The sequence below is a fragment of the Phoca vitulina genome, unplaced genomic scaffold (assembly GCF_004348235.1).
Source record: "Phoca vitulina isolate PV1807 unplaced genomic scaffold, GSC_HSeal_1.0 scaffold13, whole genome shotgun sequence".
NCBI lineage: Eukaryota > Metazoa > Chordata > Mammalia > Carnivora > Phocidae > Phoca > Phoca vitulina.
Window position 1 is genome coordinate 37,702,297 of NW_022589716.1, and position 21,898 is coordinate 37,724,194.

Consider the following 21,898-nt stretch of genomic DNA (forward strand, 5'->3'; position numbering starts at 1 on the left):
GCAAATAATTTCAATCAATATGTGAAATCAAAATAAAAATTACAGTTTTCTTCACTCTTTTAGAAACATATGGTATGTGTTAGGCCAGTTGTTCAAAGCTGCTGAGCCATTCTGCTAAGTACTTCAGGCTGCATTAGCAAACATCTTTTGTGTCCTGTCTTCCCCACCCCCCACCACCACCCTGTCTCTTTCTTTTGGTTTCCCCATTGAAATGGGATTGTTTATATTAATAATTTCAAATATACAATTTTTTTTCTAAAATTGCTTTTTCCTTCAAATAATTTGCTTATGCGTATTAACTAAGGCGTACATTCTGAGATAGACATATGCGAAAATTGGTAAGTTAAGCAGGTCTTTCAAAGAGAAGACTTCACCAGCAGAATGAACACTAGAAATTCTGATAGTGGAAGAGTTTATGGATTATTTTTGTGTAGTGCAGCAAGAATTTATTCAATGGAGGTTTAAAAGGTGTACATTTTGAAGATAAATACTGGACTCTTGGGGAAAAATACAAATGGAGCAGAATATCAGTAGACTATTTTCATGTAAACATTTTTTAATAGACTTGACACACAATGTTACATTAGTTTCAGTTGCACAACATAGTGATTCCACAAGTTTCTGTGTTTTGCTATGTTCACCAGAAGTGTAGCTACCATGTCACAATTCATCACTGTTAAGGTATCATCGACCGGATTCCTTATGCTGCACCCTTTTATTCCCATGACTGATTCATTCCATAATTGGAAGCCTGTACCTCCCACTCCCCTGCTCTCTGGCAATCACCAGTTTGTTCTCTGTATTTATAGGTTTGATTCTGCTTTTTGTTTATTCTTTTTTTTTTTTTTTTTTTAGAATCCACATATGAGTGAAATCATTATGGTATTTTTCTTTCTCAGTCTGACTTATTTCATTTACCCTAATATCCTCTAGGTTCTTCCATGTTGTCACAAATGGCACAATCTCATCCTTTTCTGTTTCCTCATCCATCCTATGGCTGTGTAATATTTGTGTGTGTGTGTGTGTGTGTGTGTGTGTTTACATACCACACTTCCTTATCCATTCATCTGCTGATGGAGACTTCAGTTGCTTCTATAATTTGGCTATTGTAAATAATGCTGCAGTAAACCTAAGGGTGCAAGTATCTTTTCAAATTACTGTTTTCAGTTTTGGTGTGTGGTTTGGTGTTTGGTGTGTCGTAGAATTATTGGATCATATGGTATTTCTATTGTTAATTTTTTTAGCAACTTCCATACTGTTTTTCACAGAGGCTCCATCCTTTACCATTCCTACCAACAGTGCACAAGGGTTCCTTTTTTCTTCACATCCTCACCAACACTTGTTATTTCTTGTCTTTTTTTTTAGCCATTCTGACAGGTGTAAGATGCTATCTCATTGTGGTTTTGATTTGCACTTCCTGTTAATTAGAGATGTTGAATATCTTTTCATGTGTCAGCCATCTGTATGTCATCTTTGGGAAAATGTCTCTTTGGGTTCTTTGCCCATTTTTTTAAATCAAATTGTTTTGTTAGTATTACTGTACACATCCTTTATATATTTTGGATATTAACCTGATATATATATTTGGATATATCACTAATAAGTCATCTATCACTTACAAATATCTTTTCCCATTCAATAGGTTGTCTTTTTGTTTTGTTGATGATTTCCTTTGCTGTGCAAATACTTTTCATTTTCATGCCGTCCCAATAGTTTATTTTTGTTTTTGTTTCCCTTGCCTCAGGAGACCAATCTAGAAAAATGTTGCTATGGCTGTTGTCAGAGAAATTACTGCTTGTGTTTCCTTTTAGGATATTTATGATTTTAGGTCTCATATTTAGCTGTTTAATGCATTTTGAGTTCTTTTTTGTATATAGTATAGGAAAGTGGTCCAATTTCATTCTTTTGCATGTAGCTGTCCAGTTTTCCCAGCAGTGTGTTTTGAAGAGATTGTCTTTTCCCCATTGTATATTCTTGCCTCTCATCGGTTATTGACTCTATAAGCATGCATTTATTTCTGGGCTCTCTATTGTGTTCTATTGATCTATGTGCCTATTTTTGTGTCAGTGCCATACTGTTCTGATTGCTACAGCTTTGTAGTAAATCTTGAAATCTGGGATTTTGATACCTCCAGCTTTGTTCTTTCTCAAGATTGTTTTGGCTACTAGAGGTCTTTTGTGGTTCCATACAAATTTTAGTATTACTACTTACACTTTTGTGAAAAATTCTGTTGGTATTTTGATAGGGATTGCATTAAATCTGTAGATTGCTTTGGGTAATATGGACATTATAACAATATTCATCCAATTCATGAGTATGAAATATCTTTCCATTTGTGTCATCTTCAATTTCTTTCATCAGTGTTTTCAGAGTACAGGTCTTTTACCTACTTGGTTAAGTTTATTACTAAGCATTTTATTCTTATTGGTGAAATTGTAAATGGAATTATTGATTTCTCTTTCTACTACTACGTTATCAGTAGATAGAAATGCTACTGATTTCTCAGTGTTAATTTTGTATCCTGCACCTTTATTTAATTCATTTATTACATTCATTTTTGATGGAGTCTTTAAGGTTTTCTATATATAATGTCATCTGCAAATAATGACAGTTTAACATCCTTTTTACCCATATGTACACTTTCTATTTTTCTTCTCTGATTGCTATGGAAAGGACTTCTAATACAATATTGAATAAAAATGGTGAGAGGGGATATCCTTGTTTTGTTTCTGATAGTAGAGGAAAAGCTCTGTTTTTCACCACTGAGTATAATGTTAGCTCTGTGTTTTTCATATATGGCCTTTATTACATTGAGTTATGTTCCCTTTAAAACCACTTTGTGGAGAGTTTTTAATATAAACAGATGCTGAATTTTGTCAAATGCTTTTTCTGCATCTAATGAGATGATCATTTTTATCCTTCATTTTGTGATGAGGTGTGTCACATTGATTGATTTGTGAATATTGAATCATCTTTGCATCTCCAAAATTAATCCTACTTAATTATGGTGAATGATCCTTTTAATGTATTGTTGAATGTGGTTTGCTAATAATCTGTCAAGGATTTTTGCACCAATATTCATCAAAGATATTGACCTGTAGTTTTATTTATTTATTTATTTTGTGGTCTCTTTGTCTGGTTTTGTTATCAGGATAAGCTGTCCTCCAGAATGTATTTGAAGTCTTTCCTTCCTCTTTAATTTTTTGGAATAGTTTGAGAAAAGTTATTAATTTTGGTATTAATTCTTCTTTAAATCTTTGGTAGAATTCACCTATGAATCCAACTAGTCCTGGACTTTTATTTTTTGGTAGATTTTTAATTACTGATTTAATTTCATTACTGGTAATTAGTCTGCTCCGATTTTCTATTTCTTTCTAATTCCATTTTGGAAGATTTTGTTTCTAGGAATTTATCCATTTCCAGAAAATCACAAGACTTTAAAAGATAAGCTTCTTTGCATGCTGGAGAAATAAAAGATAGTGCTTCAGTGTTTTCCTTACTTATTTAAACCTGAGACCCTTTCCTGAGAAACATGTTGAAAAGGATGAATGTCATCCAAGAAAAGAATATGACAACATCTTAGCTAATCAGAAAGATGGAAAGAATGAGCTGTTAACTAACAATTAATTGAAAATGTTATTTTCGGGACACCTAGGTGGCCTAGTTGGTTGAACATCTGACTCTTGGTCTGCTCAGGTCGTGATCTGGTGGGTTGTGGGATCTAGCCCCAAGTTGGGCTCCATGTTAGGTGGGGAGTCTACTTAAAGATTCTCTCCCTCTGCCCCTCCCTGCACTCATGGGGGTGCTCTCTTTCTCCTTCTAAGATAAATAAATAAATCCTAAAAAAAGATGTTCTTATTTCCCCTTATTTCAGTCTATGTTAAAAGTATTTATTAAAACTGCATTTCGTGGTGTTTTTTGGGGGGAGGAGCTTAATGCTAGGATATTATAAACTGCTATATGAATAAGAAGTGTAGCATTCATAGGAACATGGAAAATATTGAGTATTAAGCTTCAGTTAAGTGGACAAACCATTTAATATGTCACATGGAGAAAGAGTGATTTCAGGCTTGGCTAACTCAAAACTCATTTATATTTTCATATACCTACCACATTTTTATGCTGTCACTTGTTTGCTGTGTAATTTTCTTAGGATCACAAAATGACCAGAGTAATTGCAGGGTATGTGTTGTGGCTTGCTTTTGATAAAATTGAGTACATCTCTTTCTAAGAGCAAATAAACTTTCTCAGGAATATCCCACCAAACTCCTCTTTGATAAAATTGAGTACATCTCTTTCTAAGAGCAAATAAACTTTCTCAGGAATATCCCACCAAACTCCTCTTATATCTCACTGGCTAGAATTGCTTCCCATGCTTGTTCTAAATCAGCCCTTGCAGAAGAAATTAGGTTGGTTAGGCAAATCAGAACTGACTCAGTGAGGCTCAAAGAAGGTTCAGAACACGTGTGTTTCTTTCTCTCTCTCTCTCCCTTTCTTTCTCCCTCTCCTTCTCTTTCTCCCTGTCTCCCTCCTTCCCCCCCAACACACACACACACACACACACACACACACACACGCACAGCCACACACACATTAGTGGTGTCAGTATCTGAAGAGAACAGATTTCAATTAAAGAAAGAGGGGAGAAAGTTGGCAAGTAGTTGTGTCTCTGACACTAGGGGAAATAAAGTTAAACTTTTTTTTTTTTTTAATAAACTTTCCACTTCTGATGCTCTTGTTATACATTTTTCAAGTCCTGGTAGCCCCAAAGACAAACTTACATCTTAAATCTCTTAGAGCCTTTAATAAACTAATATACCTGGTGACTCTCCAAGAAAGACATAAAGCCTACAGTGTTCCACAAATAGTATTATTTAAAATATTGCTATTATTTTTTAAGATATTCTTTCTGGGATAACTACCTCTATGAATGCAGTATAGAAACTGATCTCCTGAATTATTAGTCTGAACCTGCTCCATTGTACATATTTTATAGGGGTCATAATGCCTTCACAATTGTCTCTTTTTAAGTACTATAAAAAATAACAAATTTCTAAAGTAGCAGGTTATAAAGTTAATATGAGAAAATGAATTACCTTGTAAAGTAAGTATTGTAAAATGTTAATATAAGAATCTAGTTGGTGGGTTCACTGTAAAGTTCTTTCAACCTTATACGACATTTAAAATTTTTCATGATAGAAAGTTGAAAAGTAATAAAACCATAACAAAACAAAGAATAGCTTTTACATATACAACCAAAAACCAATAAGAAATTCATAGCAAAGAAAACTGTATTTATAATAGGAAAAATATATGAAATACCTAGGCTGACTTTTCAAGAACACTCAAAACCTTTATTTTGAGAAATAGGCAAACACTGAAGGAAACAAAGTAGACTTGACCGAGAGGAGAGAAAAAGGTAGGGAGATTCACCTTCATAAAGATTTCTGTTGTAGTTTATTTATACATACAGCATAAACCCAATAAATGTACCATCAAGTTTTTTTTCCTCAAGCTATATAGGTGATTAATAAAGTTCATTTCAGTAAATAATAATAACCAGGAAAATTTGAAGAAAAAAGAATAATTATGTGTAAAAATGTCTAACTCTACCAGTTATTAAAATGCTATCCTTTATAATTGAATCCTAGTATTGGTGCATGAATAGACAAACCAAACAATGAAATAGATTTTTAAAATCCAGAAATAGACCTAATTACATACAGAAATTTAGTATAGAATGAAGACACCACCTCAAATCTGTGACAGAAGTTAAGCTGTTGTATGTTACAAGTGAATAGCTATATGGAAAAAGATAAAATTTTGATTTATTCCTCACTCTGTATACCAGAATACATTTGAAATGGATTAAATATCTTTTTTTTTTTTTTAAGAGAAGGAGAAAGAGAGAGCATGTACATGAGCATGAGAGTACAAGTGCATGAGGAGAGGCAGAGAGAAAGGGAGACAGAATCTTAAGCAGGCTCCACACTCAGAGCGGAGCCCAACATGGGGCTTGATCTCACAGCCCTGAGATCATGACATGAGCCAAAATCAAGAGTCAGACACTTAACCAGCTGAGCCCAGTTGGGCAGTTGGGCAGAGAGCCCAATTCAGGACTCAATCCCAGGACCCTGGGATCATGACCTGAGCCAAAGGCAGATGCTTAACCAACTGAGCCATCCAGGAGCCCTCAAATATCCAACTTTTAAAAACAAAATTATACAAGCACTAGAAGAAGACATGGGTGGAGTCTTCTTTACTCTGAGAGTGGGAATTCATAATCTAGAAGTTAAAAAAAAGAAAAAGATAATTTGTTTAGAAAAAATTTTATATTGAGAGGCTGCTGGGAAGATGTGGTATATATATACAATGGAATATTATGCAGCCATCAAAAGGAATAAGATCTTGCCATTTGCAACGACGTGGATGGAACTGGAGGGTATTATGCTGAGCAAAATAAGTCAAACAGAGAAAGACATGTATCATATGACCTCACTGATATGATGAATTCTTAATCTCAGGAAACAAACTGAGGGTTGCTGGAGTGGGGGGTGGGGTGGGAGGGATGGGGTGACTGGGTGATGGACACTGGGGAGGGTATGTGTTCTGGTAAGCGCTGTGAATTGTGCAGGACTGTTGAATCTCAGATCTGTACCTCTGAAACAAATAATGCAATATATGTTAAGAAAGAAAAAAAGAAGAAGAATGTAGCAGGAGGGGAAGAATGAAGGGGGGGAAATCGGAGGGGGAGAAGAACCATGAGAGACGATGGACTCTGAAAAACAAACTGAGGGTTCTAGAGGGGAGGGGGTTGGGGGGATGGGTTAGCCTGGTGATGGGTATTGAGGAGGGCACGTTCTGCATGGAGCACTGGGTGTTATGCACAAACAATGAATCATGGAACACTATATCTAAAACTAATGATGTAATGTATGGGGATTAACATAACAATAAAAAAAAAAAAAAAGCCATGAATTCTATGTGCAGTATTCCCCTAGCGCTGGAGTTCTGCCGTTCTCATTGATCGGTAAACCTGGTCTTGGCTGGCTGTTCTCGCTGATCTTCTGGGAGAGGGGCCTGTTGCCGTGGTTCCCAAATGTCTTTGCCGGAGGCGGAATTGCCCCGCCCTTGCCTGGTCCGGGCTAAGTAGTCTGCTCAGGTTTGCTCTCGGGAGCTTTTGTTCCCTGCAAGCTTTCCGTACCGCTTTGGAGGCAGAGAGTGAAAATGGCGGCCTCCCAGTCTCCGCCCCGGAGGAGCCGAGAACCCGGGGCCCCACTCCTCAGTGAGCCCCCAGAGAAAAGCAGTCAGTCACTCCCGTCTCCCCGGTCTCTGGCCGCACTCCGTGCTCATCCGGCCTGCGACCGCGCGTTTATATCTCTGGCACCCGACCCCGGGTGGAGTCTCCAAACCCAGCAGATCCCCGCGGCCCGCTCCCACACCTCTCCTCCCTGGGCTAACCTCGTGCAGTGTGGCCACCTAGAGAACATCCACATCGGCATAAATAACCCAGAAAGTGACCCAAAGACTAGCAGGACAGACTTTCCACAGCCAGATGTAGACAAGAGGCCACAGCAAAATCCACCTCCTCCAATATGCTCTTGGCAAGATCCCATCAAAGCAGTGCCACAAGCCTGGCAGTGTGCAAGCAGCCCAGACAAGGGCCAACACCACTCCAAAGTGAGTCCTGCTCTAGGGAGAGGAGAGGGGAAGATAACCACACACCAGTCTGACTGCGACCCCAGCAGTGGGCTTGGGGCAGACAGCTGGTCTGACTGCAGGCCCCACCCACCAAAAAAAGCTTCTCAGGGGACAACACAGGGAAAGTGCCCTGCAGTTTGTTGCTACTTCATCTCTGGCAAACACCTGGTCTGACTCAACTCAATCCCAAGGCAGCCCCGGACTGGCCCACTAACACCACAGGCACCAGAGTCTGCCCACAACAGAGAGAGAGAGAGAGCCATCACAGGCTGGACTGAAGGCAAACACAGCTCTCCACAACAGTAAGAAACCCCTGTAGCAACACACATAGGAGACACCTTGGAAGCACCATTTTCTGGTGCAAAGGAGACATTACACTGTGGGGCACTACAGGACCTCTTCTCCATAAAGCCACTACTTTCAAGTGCAGGAGACATAGCTGACTTTCCTAACGCATAGAAACAGACACAGCAATAGACAAAATGAGGAGAAAGAGGAATATGTCCCAAATGAAAGAGCGGAACAAAATCATAGCAAGGGACCTAAACAAAATGGAGATAAGTAATATGTCTGATAGCGAATTTACAGTAATGCTCATAAAGATACTCTCTAGAATTGAGAAAGGAGTGCAGGACCTCCATGAGACCCTCCACAAAGCGATAGGAGACCTAAAAAAAGAACCAACTGGAGATAATGAACTCACTAAATGAAATTAAAAATAGACCACCTGGAGTAAGTAGCAAACAAGAGGAAGTAGGAGAATGGATCAGCAACCTGGAGGACAGAGTAATGGAAAGTAATCAAGCTGAGCAGATGAGAGGGGAAAAGAAAAATGCAAAGTGAGAATAAACCCAGGAACTCAGCAACACAGTCAAGTATATTAGTTGCATGATAGTGATCCCAGAAGGAGAAGAGAGACAAAAGGGGGCAGAAGATTTATTTGAAGAAATAATAGCTGAAAACTTCATGAATCTGGGGAAGGAAGAGAAATCCAGATCTAGGAAGCACAGAGAGCCCCCAACAAAACCAACCCAAAGGGGTCTGCACCAAGACACGATGTAAATAAGATAGTACTAAAGAGAGAATTTTATTTTTTTTTTATTTTTTTTTTTAATTTTTTTATTGTTATGTTAATCCCCATACATTACATCATTAGTTTTAGATATAGTGTTCCATGATTCATTGTTTGTGCATAACACCCAGTGCTCCATGCAGAACGTGCCCTCCTCAATACCCATCACCAGGCTAACCCATCCTCCCAACCCCCTCCCCTCTAGAACCCTCAGTTTGTTTTTCAGAGTCCATCGTCTCTCATGGTTCTTCTCCCCCTCCGATTTCCCCCCCTTCATTCTTCCCCTCCTGCTACATTCTTCTTCTTCTTTTTTTCTTTCTTAACATATATTGCATTATTTGTTTCAGAGGTGCAGATCTGAGATTCAACAGTCTTGCACAATTCACAGCGCTTACCAGAACACATACCCTCCCCAGTGTCCATCACCCAGTCACCCCATCCCTCCCATCCCACCCCCCACTCCAGCAACCCTCAGTTTGTTTCCTGAGATTAAGAATTCCTCATATCAGTGAGGTCATATGATACATGTCTTTCTCTGTTTGACTTATTTCGCTCAGCATAATACCCTCCAGTTCCATCCACGTCGTTGCAAATGGCAAGATCTCATTCCTTTTGATGGCTGCATAATATTCCATTGTATATATATACCACATCTTCTTTATCCATTCATCTGTTGATGGACATCTTGGCTCTTTCCACAGTTTGGCTATTGTGGACATTGCTGCTATAAACATCGGGGTGCACGTAGCCTTTCGGGTCCCTACTTTTGTATCTTTGGGGTAAATACCCAGTAGTGCAATTGCTGGATCATATGGTAGCTCTATTTTCAACTTTTTGAGGAACCTCCATACTGTTTTCCAGAGTGGCTGCACCAGCTTGCATTCCCACCAACAGTGTAGGAGGGTTCCCCTAAAGAGAGAATTTTAAAAGCAGCAAGAGAAAAGAAAGCAGTTATATACAAGGGAAACCCCATAAGTTGATCAGTGGATTTTTCAACAGAAACTTTGCAGGCTGGAAGGGGGTGGCATGATAGAGTCAAAGTGCTAAAAGGAAAAAATCTGTAGCCAAGAATATTCTATCAGGCAAGGCTTTCATTCAGAATAGAAGGAGAGATAGAGTTTCCCAGAAAAAAAAAAAAAAAAAAGTTAAAGGAATTCATGACCAGGAGCAAAACCAGCCACATCCCCATCACACACAATGCCATTGGCCTGTGGGTCCCAAATCCACAGTCCAGCTGCCCTCCTGCCCAAGTCAGCATGCACTTCCTGCCATGTGCTCAATGCCCAGGCAACATGCCTTCACTTCAGATTGACAAGGACTCAAACTGACACTCTCCGCCTCAAATTCCAGCCCTTATGCTCAAGTTTGTGCACAAAAGTGGGCATAATTATAACAGCAGAATGAAGCAACCCAGTGACACTAATTCTGTGGAATATATAATGGATAAAAGGAGTGTACTAGGCTGAGAACATCTCCAACAAGCACATCAAAGAACAATACATACAGCATGATTCTGGTTACTAAAAGAAACAAACCCAGGAAAAATAAAACAAGAAGAAATCAGAGAGGGAGACAAGCCATAAGAGACTCTTAATCATAGGAAACAAACTGAGGGTTGCTGGAGGGAAGGGGGATAGAGGGATGGGGTAACTGGCTGATGGGCATTAAGGGGAGAGCACATGATGTAATGACCACTGGGTGTTATATAAAACTGATGAATCACTGAACTCTACCTCTGAAACATATAGTAATACACTATATGTTAATTAATTGAATTTAAATTTTAAAAAAGTCCAAAACTGAAAAAAATTCATATCTACAAAATTTTATTTGGAAAATATGTAAAGAAAGAAAATGAAAAATGACCAACTGGGAATAAGATTTGCAACTTAATCTCAAAGAGTTAATATTTCTAATTAATAAATAGCTTTTAAAAATAGACAAGGAAATGACCAAGTTTTTATAAAAATTGGTTGCATTATGAACAGTTTACAGAAAAATAAATACAATGGGTCTCAATCATATGTTCAAATGTTCAACCTCCCCTATACTCAGAAAAATGCAAATGAAAATACACTGTATAGGTGTTTCACACATATCTATGTGATTGACAAAATCAGGTTCCACAATATACTTTGTTGAGGTCCTTAGGGAAATGAACACTTTCACCCTTTGTTGGTAGGAGAGCAAATTAGTACAGTCTCGCTGTAGAGGAGAATGTGTCAATATTTAGGAAAAAATGCATATAAATTTACCCTTTAACAAAGCAATCCCTAATCTCAGAATCTACCACCAAAATAGGCAAAAAATTGAAAAACAATTTTCAAAAGGCTATTCATATACTTCTTAGACTGTTAGACAAGATATTTTAAGAATACTATCTATATTATGGAATAAAGCAAATGAATCATCCTAATGGTATCATTAAGAACAAGGATTTTCCTCATGAAAGGAGGTAGAAGTGTAAGTGTGCTGAGATTAATAAAAAAATTGTAGTCCTGAATTTCAATTGGAAGTAGCAGTATGAATTTTTAATGAGTTTTATCTTACTCAAAAAACAAAAATCCTGTACACACACTGAAAAGACCTAGATCCAATGACAGGCAGTAAGCATTAGGTTGGTTGATATTTAAATTATTTATATAATAAATATTTAAATTACATATATATATATATATACACACACACACACACACAAAGAAGTGTCTGCCCTATGAGATACTAATGTGTAGTCTGAAAAGGAAAAATAGAAATTCAAGCAAATTTGGGAAATTGTGAAATTTCTTCTTATAGATTATAATTTTTCTCATAACATTAAGTGCTTTGGAAAAGTCTGTCAGTAAAGAAATCTAAAAATATATAATGCAGTGTCTATCAGGAACCTTTTATTTTGCAGGGGAAAGGTTTGGGGTTGTAGAATTCCTCTTGTTTGTTCACTATAGAAATGTGCCATAGAAAACAATTTGGGAAATATTGCTGTGAAAGTGAAATGCAATCTGTGGATAATTATTCTTCATAAAGGATCAAGAGGTCTAGAGAGAGTTCTTGGTATCATGTGCTTAATGAATGCATAATTTAATACAAGTATTGTCTAGAATCTACTAACTACTAAATGCTGTGTTTGCTGTTGGGGATATAAGGGGAAAAAAAGAAAAGAAAAAATTCTGGGAAACTGGTAGAGCATTAAAATATAGTGCTACTATTAATTTTATAATAAAGATTTGAAATTTTTCATGAAAATCCTTAAATGTGATTGAGGGACTAAGTGTAGGCAACCATTGCATTGCACCAGGGAGAGAGAATTAAGTTGTGATGAGTGACAGCAGGAGGCAGGATGTTTCCAGCAAAGTCAAGAGCATGAGCAAATATAACTTAACATTAGAGTTGATGGTGTTTTCAGGGGGAAAAAAAAAAAAAACACTGTATCTGTCTGGAACAACAACAATAACAAAATTATAGGGAAAGGTTTGTGGGGGGCCAATGTAGTAAGGAGAATGTGGGCTTTGGGTTTGGACAAATCTGAGCTGTCATAATCACTCTACTTGTTTTTTTGTTGTTGTTTTGTTTTTTTGTTGGGTTTTTTTTTTTTTGGAAATGTGCCGTTAAATTTATTTTATTTTTAATTTTTTTTATTATGTTAATCACCATACATTACATCATTAGTTTTTGATGTCATGTTCCATGATTCATTGTTTGTGCATAACACCCAGTGCTCCATGCAGAACGTGCCCTCTTTAATACCCGTCACCAGGCTAACCCATCCTTCCACCCCCCTCCCCTCTAGAACCCTCAGTTTGTTTTTCAGAGTCCATTGTCTCTCATGATTCATCTCCCCCTCTGAATCCCCCCCCTTCATTCTTCCCCTCCTGCTATCTTCTTCTTTTTTTTTTTCCTTAACATATATTGCATTATTTGTTTCAGAGGTACAGATCTGTGATTCAACAGTCTTGCACAATTCACAGCACTCATCATAGCACTTACCCTCCCCAGTGTCTATCACCCAGCCACCCCATTCCTCCCATCCCACCCCCCACTCCAGCAACCCTCAGTTTGTTTCCTGAGATTAAGAATTCCTCATATCAGTGAGGTCATATGATACATGTCTTTCTCTGATTTATTTTGCTCAGCATAACACCCTCCAGTTCCATCCATGTTGTTGCAAATGGCAAGATCTCATTCCTTTTGATGGCTGCATAATATTCCATTGTATATATATACCACATCTTCTCTATCCATTCATCTGTTGATAGACAACTTGGCTCTTTCCACAGTTTGGCTATTGTGGACATCACTGCTATAAACATCGGGGTGCACGTACCCCTTCAGATCCCTACATTTGTATCTTTGGGGTAAATACCCAGTAGTGCAATTGCTGGATCGTATAGTAGCTCTATTTTCAACTTTTTGAGGAACCTCCATGCTGTTTTCCAGAGTGGCTGCACCAGCTTGCATTCCCACCAACAGTGTACGAGGGTTCCCCTTTCTCCGCATCCCCGCCAACATCTGTCGTTTCCTGACTTGTTAATTTTAGCCATTCTGACTGGTGTGAGGTGGTATCTCATTGAGGTTTTGATTTGGATTTCCCTGATGTCGAGCAATGTTGAACACTTTTTCATGTGTCTGTTGGCCATTTGGATGTCTTCTTTGGAAAAATGTCTGTTCGTGTCTTCTGCCCATTTCTTGATTGGATTCTTTGTTCTTTGGGATAATCACTCTACTTGTAAGTGGTCTTGGGAAGTAAATTAATCTCTATTAAGGCTGACCTTTCCTATCTGTATAGTGAGGATAAATAATATTTAACTCACAAAGTAAGAATGAAATAAAAATAAAGTATACAAAGTTTCTAACACAGTGAAGGGCATTTAATGTCAGTTATTATTATTATTAGGCAGATTGGGGCAAAGTGATGAGCATCCTCATTTGTCAGAGGAAAGAATTTGAATTTTATTTTGTGGGCAATGAAGAACCATGGAAGAATTCTGAGCACGAGGGTGAGGTGATAAGCTCTGTTATTTGGAAAGGTGAATATGGAGGAATGAATAGATGAAGGAAGGCATCTAGCATTGCATCCCAGTGGAAGATGAGAAGGGCATAACGGGGCATTGATAGTGTGGCTACAACTCAGTGTTACAGAGCTAGAATTGATAGAACTTAGCTCCTCATTAGATAAATGTGAGGATGGGCAGTAAGAAAGGAAGGAATAAAAAATGACACAGTTTCTAGGCTGAGCTCCTGAGTTGCCAGTAATACCAACCTTTGAACCAGACAAGAGATGGAGTAAATATATAGAAGTATATTGAAATTCAGGTGTGGAATTCAGTTTTCTATCATTTTCCTTTTGATCCAACACCTCTCTAGAGTGAGTGACCTTTGAAGATTTGAATATTGAAATCCAGTCTCTAATCCCAGCAATCTCTTTATTCTATGGGACTGCTGTATTTGAGCAGTATGTTGGCTTATTACAAAAGCTGTCATTGTGATCTTTTGGAGTGTGCTTCTATAGTTTGTCTAATATATGAGAAAGGTTAGTGCTACCAAGTCAAAATACCAAACACTATCAAAACAACTTAATATGGTAGCCAAATGTGGATATGTAGTTTGCACGATTGTATTCCCCAAAACATTGTTTGCTTTAAGCATAGTTGAAAGTAAATGTAAATATACACGTTTTACTCAACACCAATCTTTGTGTGTGCGTGTTTATTGTTTTCATGTGCAGGACAGGAGAGAATTGGAAAAGATTCCAACTATGAACAGGAAGGTAAAGTTCAGTTTGTGATTGATGCAGTCTATGCGATGGCTCATGCCCTCCATCATATGAACAAAGATCTCTGTGCTGACTACCGAGGCGTCTGTCCGGAGATGGAGCAAGCTGGGGGCAAGAAGTTGTTGAAGTATATCCGCAACGTTAATTTTAATGGTGAGTCTCCAAGTATCTATGATTACGCACATTCCTGTTAGAAATTGTTTACCTAAAAGGGGTAGTTAGAGATGGGTGGAAAAAATGGGCAAAGAGGGTAGGAGGCATAAAGGAGAAATACCACTTCTCTGATAATATCTTTGATATAGTATTGACTCTTACAACATTTGAACACTTCAGGTATCAAAAACTAAACAGTTAAAATAAACCTGAATGTGGATTGCATTAGTCAGAGTTTTCCAGAGAGCTAGAACCCGTAGGATATACATGGATATTTAGAAGAGATTAATTTACGGGAATTGGCTCAGACAGTTATGGAGAGAGGGAAGTCCCACTACTTTCAGTCTGTAAGCTGGAGAACCAGGGAAGTTGGTATTGTAATTCAGTCCCAGTGTAAACACCTAAGAATTGGAGGGCTTGTGGTGTAAGTCCTGATCTGAGTCCAAAAGCCTGACAACTGGGAGTACCAGTATCTGAGGGCAGGAGAAGGCACCTATTTCAGCTCAAGTAGAGACAGTGAATTGGCCCTTCCTCTGCCTTTCCACTCTACTCAGGCCCTTCAGAGACTGAATGATGCCCCCCAACCTTGGGGAGGGCCACCTGCTTTATTCAGTTTACCAATTAGAATACTAATCTTTTTCAGGTACACCCTCACAGACACACCCAGAAATAATATTTTACTGGCTATCTTGGCATCTCTAGTCAAGGCAACACAGAAAATTAACCATCACATAGGTATAACACAAAATTCAATATAGACAGTAATAAATAAATTTAACTGTATTACAAATGATCAATGTAACCATGCTGAGCGGTTTGAGGAATAAAAAATGAGCACAAGTAGTTTTAGAAGACAATTTGACTATATGCTATATAAGACTAAAGACAAAAATAACTGTACACAATTACTGTACAATAGCTAATAAACTTTTGTGGGTTCACAATTATGAAAATAATTTATGTATGTAAGAGGACTCAGAATAATGAAGCATATTGTGGATAATGAGAGCCAGGTTTCTTACTGTCAGAGAAAGAAGTTACTCATAAGAATGAGAGAAAACTAGAAGGAACCTTGTGTTGTGTTTGGATAGGAGATACCTGCATGAACTCATAACTTTGCTTTTTTTTCCCAAGAGTTATTTATTTTGAGAGAAAGAGTGCTTGAGCAAGGTGAGAGGCGATGGGGGGATGCACGGGGCAGAGGGAGAGAATCCTCAAGTAGACTCCCTGCTAAGCATGGAGCCCAACATGGGACTCCATCCCAGGAACCTGAGAACATGACCTGAGCTGAAATCAAGTCAGATGCTCAACTGAGCACCCAGGTGCACCAGAACTCATAGCTTTTAATATGCATGCAGATAAATAGATACAGAAATAGATGTGTATATGTTATATATGTATACATACCTGTGTTGCCTAGTTCTGGCCACTGAAAGGGCTAGGAGCAATGACACCCTGGTAGAAAAGATGACACCTAGCACCCACATCTTACTTATATATACATTCTCCAGAAAAAAAAAAAAAAAAAAAAAAGGGCTCTCTAGAATAACAGTAGATTCAAGGGCCAGGGCAGCAAAAATGCAAGATGAGTTTGAAGCATCATGTTGTGTCAGAAAGTAAGAGTGCTCAAAAGCTGATAGGGTCATGTTGAAAGAGCCCAGGAACCAGCTTGAAGGAGACCACACTTGCCAATTTGAGGGCAATAATGAATTAAACTTACAGAATGAAACAAACGTCAATGAGTCCATACTGATATAAATAAATAATTGAATTGAATGCATAAATGCAGAAGAAGTATAATGTAATGACAGATGGCAGTACAAAATCACCATTTTGCAAGGACCCTCTAATAGTTGTTCCAGGCAGTAATCATTAGTGGATACTAAAATTATTGGGATAAAGTATGATCAGAAACAAGGTATCTGCACGGTCTCAAAATACCTTCCATCAAGAAATATTAATTACAAAGGGGAAAAGAATAGCCTGAGAGTGGAGAAACCTGGAAGACAGCACCTTAACCAAATAATCAAGGTTAACATTACCTTTGATACCTTATGAAGGTTACAACATCACTTCTGAGGTCTTATTGCCAAAAATATGTAACCTCAGTCTAATCACAAGGAGGCATCAGACAAATCCAAATTGAAGGATGTTATCCAGAATAACAGACTGGTACTCCTTAAAACTTTCCAAGTCATGACAAAGACAGAGGAGAAATTATTACAGACTGGAAGAAACTAAGGAGACTTAGTACTGTTAATGTAATGTGGGAACACTGATTGATTCTATACCAAAGAACATTAATGAGACAATGAAAAATTTTTTAATTATCATTTTATTTTATTCTTTTCATCATGATAGTATACTCTTTAATTCCCATCACCTATTTAACCCATTCCCCCATCACCTCCCCTCTGGTAACCATTACTTGGTTCTGTTTCTTGGTTGGGGTCTCTTTTTTTCTTCCTTTGCTCATTTGTTTTGTTTCTTAAATTCCACATGAGTGAAATTATATGATATTTGTTTCTCTGCCTGACTTAACTTAGCCTCATACTCTCTAGATCCATCCATGTCATCGCAAATGGCAAGATTTCATTCTTTTTTATGGCTGAAAAATATTCTATTGTATATACATACCACATCTTTTTTATCCATTCATCTATCAATGAACACGTGGGCTACTTCCATAATTTGGCTATTGTAAATAATACTGCTATAGGGTGCCTTGGTGTCTCAGTTGGTTAAGCGTTTGCCTTCGGCTCAGGGCATAATCCCGGAGTCCCAGGATTGAGTCCTGCATCAGGCTCCCTGCTCGGCAGGGAATCTGCTTCTCACTCTGCCCCTCACCCCACTCGTGTGCTCTCTCTCTCTCTCTCTCTCAAATAAATAAATAAAATTAAATAATGCTGCTATAAACATAGGAGTGCATGTATCTCTTTGAATTAGTGTTTTTGTATTTTGGGGATAAATACCCAATATTGAGATTACTGGATCATTGGGTAGTTCTATTTTTAATTGTTTGAGGAACCTCCATACTGTTTTACACAATGGCTGCACAAGTTTGCATTCCTACCAACAGTGCAAGAGGGTTCCCTTGTTTTTACATCTTCACCAACACTTATTGTTTCTTGAGTTTTTTATTTTAGCCATCCTGACAGGTGTGAGAAATTTTGATTTGCATTTCCCTGATGATGAGTGATGTTGAGCATGTGTCCGTTTGGCCATCTGTATGTCTTCTTTGGAGAAATGTCTGTTCGTGTCTTCTGCCCATTTTTTAATTGGAATATTTTTAGGGTCTTGAGTTTTATCAGTTCTTTATATATTTTGGATACTAATCCTTTATCGGATGTGTCATTTGCAAATATCTTCTCCCATTCCATAGGTTGCCTTTTAGTTTTGTTGATTGTGAGAATTTTTTAAATTGCATATGTTTCAAATAGTATTCTACCAATGTTAATTTCCTGAATTAGATTATTATATTATGGTTTAAAAAATCATCTTCTCTTCTTGTAAATAATAATCCATTTAAGCCCACAATACTGCATTAGTCATTCAGAAGTTACCTTGCAGCTGGATGAAGGGGAACCATATCCAATTTTGGAACTAATAGTTTCTTAGTTAAGATGGAGACAAAAATGATTATATATAAAATCAGAAAAACAGCTTAGCTAAAAATAATCTTTTGTTATAGTTTTTTCCCAATTCTACAGAATCTCCTAAAATATATAATTAAATTCCCCAGAACTAAATGCATATAAACTTTATTATTTATCAAACAGTGCTGTTTATCATATGTGTTATGGTCAGTTTGTGGCTTTGCATTCTGGTCTGTGGATGTGCATGGCCATTCTTACCCTAGTAACAAAAAAGTTGATTTTGAAAATGTCCTTGGTGACCTTGCCCTGGCTCTTCTTCCAGGTAATGTCTGTAGACTCATTTGGTCAAGATGGTCTTTCCCACTGATAAGCCAGAGTTGCTGAGCTTCTGAGATGGACACAGAGCTCATGATTACTGTGTGCCAGAACCTGTGCTAAGTACTTCACTTGTGTTGGCTGGCTTAATATTCAACACACCAAATTGTTTAGATTCTCTTATTTTCCTTAATTTTTTTTATAGATAAGTGATTCATAGAGAAATTAAGAACTATAATGTTAAAAGACACATGGATAGTGATAATGCTACATACTTGGTACCTAGGTTCCTAACTCCACAGCCTGCTCCCTTGACTACTATTTAAGTGTCTGAGAAGAAGGGTTTACTGCATCATTCCTGCTGACAGAATGGAGACTTTTTTTTTTTTGCATGTTTTAGGGAGGATTTTGATTTTTTTTTGTCTCAATAATTGTGTTCTTTTTTTTTAAAAAAAAGATTTTATTTATTTATTTGAGAGAGAGAGAATGAGAGAGAGCGAGTACATGAGAGGGGGGAGGGTCAGAGGGAGAAGCAGACTCCCTGCTGAGCAGGGAGCCCGATTCGGGACTCGATCCCGGGACTCCAGGATCATGACCTGAGCCGAAGGCAGTTGCTTAACCAACTGAGCCACCCAGGCGCCCTCAATAATTGTGTTCTTATGTTACTTTAGTTTGAAGTTTTTTGTACCCCTGGGAGTTTTGTTCCAGACCAGTATAGTACAATTTAATAATTCTGAAATTTACATTTACCAAAGCATCAATTTAGGAAATAAGAAAATACCCAAAAAGTATTGTTATAGGTTCACCAAGTACTTAACCTCCTTTTATGCACCAAGAGAAAAGGTGGCTAATTTTGTCTTCATCACTTACAGCCATTTTTTCCTGCATCCCAAATGAATGCAATGATCTGAGCCTAAATTTGATTTAGTCATCTCTGTGTTGGCCCATCCAACTAGATGTCACTACTTGCAGATGTAAATTTAACAAATTTGTTATCTCACATACCTAATCTTAGAGAATTGCTGTATCGTGAAGCAGTTAACCTGAAGTGTGTCCAGAGAACGAACTGGATTGGGGTATGTTTTGTAAGGAAGACACATCTCTTGTGTTCTTGAAAAATGAAGTTAGCTTTCCTTCATTGAGAGTTAAGATCTGGATTCCCTCCCCTTGAATCTGAATGAGCCTGTGACTAATGCAGAAGTGACACTATGTGACTTCTAAGGCATAAAACTAACGGGGCCGCTGCCTGGTACTCTTGGAACATTAGTATTATGGAAACAGCTACCATGTTGGGAGGAAGCCAAGAACTCAAACAGGCCATTTGAGGGTATTCTAGCCGTAGCCCCAGCTGAGAGCCCAGCTGACAGCCAGCATCAGTTATCAGGCATGTGAGCTTCAAGCTGCCCCCACTGACATGAGGACCGGAGGGGTGATGTCCCTGCCGAGCCCAGCTCAAATTTCAAAATACAGGTCGTCATTATTTAGAGCACTAATTTTTAGGGTGGTTTGTTGAATAGCAATAAATGATTAAACACAAATCAATGCTGCATTTTTGGAATCTGTGTATGGGGTGGGGTGGTAAAGAGAGAAATGAGAGAAAAATACTTCTAAATACCTTGATGCAAAGGACTCTTTCATCATCTGGGCAATCTAGATCCCAAATTCTTCTCTGTTCTGGAAGAAAGGAATTTCATTCAGATACTCTAATTCAGTAGAGGAGATTAAAGACAAATACCTTCTGTCATCTGGTTTCCTCTCAGTATCCCAGTTTGGCAAGTGGCCCTGTTTCCTTCACCACTGTATACTTGTGTTCTGGCCCTGATACCTGTGGACATTTCTACATGTGATCACTTCTCTTTTGATAACTTCTTTCTGTTCTCTGGACTTCTTTGGTTTTTTTTTTTTTTAATATAGTCTTCAAGTCTTCATTGAACATAATCCCCTTTATTCTCTTTCAAGAAGTTCAGGGATAATGTTAAATAGGAGCTATGGCAGAAAAAAACCTGGAAATAATAAGCCAGTTGCATTATAGAATCCATCAAAAAGGTCAAAGCTACACAATATGCTATTACAAGTCATCACTTAGATAAAGTATTCGGCTCTTCTGCCTTAATTTTTTTTTAAAGTGTGAACTTTAATGAGAATGGAAAGGGCATGACAAGAATCATTTCTCCTAACAAAGATTGTAAGAGTAGAGAAAGATTAGGCAGTGTGTCCTATTTTGATGAATATTTAGCTGGTGAGCTAGAGATCCTTTGGAGCCCCAGGCCTCCAATATTCTTGCTCTCTCTTCTCAAAGACTATGAAAAGCTCAAGTCATATTATTTAATGAATAGAAGCCATAGAATTACAGCAAAGCACAACATGAATCCTACTATCCAATGTGAAAGAAAAGAAAGGTGAGCATATGAATATTAATATCTTCCTGCAAAATGATAGGATTCTCATTTTCTTGCTAATAACATGTGGAATCCAGATTTCGTTTCTTCTCCTTATACTTAGAAGGCTCAATGAAAGCAGAAAGCCAGTATTAAAAAGCTGTTTTTGTTACTGATGTTGTGTGTGTGTGTGTGTGTGTGTGTGTGTGTGTGTGTGTGTGTTTTCTCCCCTCTCTCTCTACTGGAAAAGCTTGTGTTGATGAGCATATGGAGAGGGCTTAAGAGCTTTCTATTGTGATAAAATTGGGTGCCTTTGTGGAGCTCTGAGGAGAGTGTTCAGATAAGACATAGGAGGAATAAATTGAAATACTGCCCTTGGCCACACATGGATGCACCCACTGACTCAAGTTGCTGGAACCAGAGCAGTGTTGTTCATAGATCAGTGCCCATCTTCAGAATGGCCTCTAGTCTGCTTGTTAGAAAATAAAGTTTACACTGAAGGAGAAATTCAAATAAGATACCAGTTAGGAGAGACAACTTTGGCACACTAAAAGACAGTCTGAATACCTGAAGGCAGGTGTTCTGGTCTTGAGATACCAGCAAATAAAACAATGATAAAAATGAAAGTCTTTCCTTTCTCCCTCCTGGCCATCTTGGCGTCTACTCTTTTTCTTTCTTTCTTTTTTATTATGTTAATCACCATACATTACATCATTAGTTTTTGATGTAGTGTTACATGATTCATTGTTTGCGTATAACACCCAGTGCTCCATGCAGTGCCCTCTTTAATACCCATCACCAGGCTAACCCATCCCCCCACCCCCCTCCCCACTAGAACCCTCAGTTTGTTTCCCAGAGTCCATAGTCTCTCATGGTTCATCTCCCCCTCCAATTTCCCCCCCTTCATTCTTCCCCT

The 21,898-nt window shown here is 38.0% G+C and overlaps 1 protein-coding gene across 8 annotated transcripts in view; it reads left to right on the plus strand.

The window, feature by feature from the left end:
• GRM7 (glutamate metabotropic receptor 7) overlaps positions 1-21,898 on the plus strand; it is a 906,130-nt gene that overhangs the window by 592,159 nt on the left and 292,073 nt on the right. For all 8 annotated transcript variants that reach the window (XR_004300388.1, XR_004300389.1, XR_004300390.1 and 5 more), the window contains exon 6: positions 14,493-14,693. Coding sequence is in view for 4 of the 8 variants with exons in the window: in XM_032411836.1 (XP_032267727.1) it covers positions 14,493-14,693 (201 nt within the window). In the remaining 4 variants the exon portion in view is untranslated. The remainder of the gene's footprint in view (positions 1-14,492; positions 14,694-21,898) is intronic.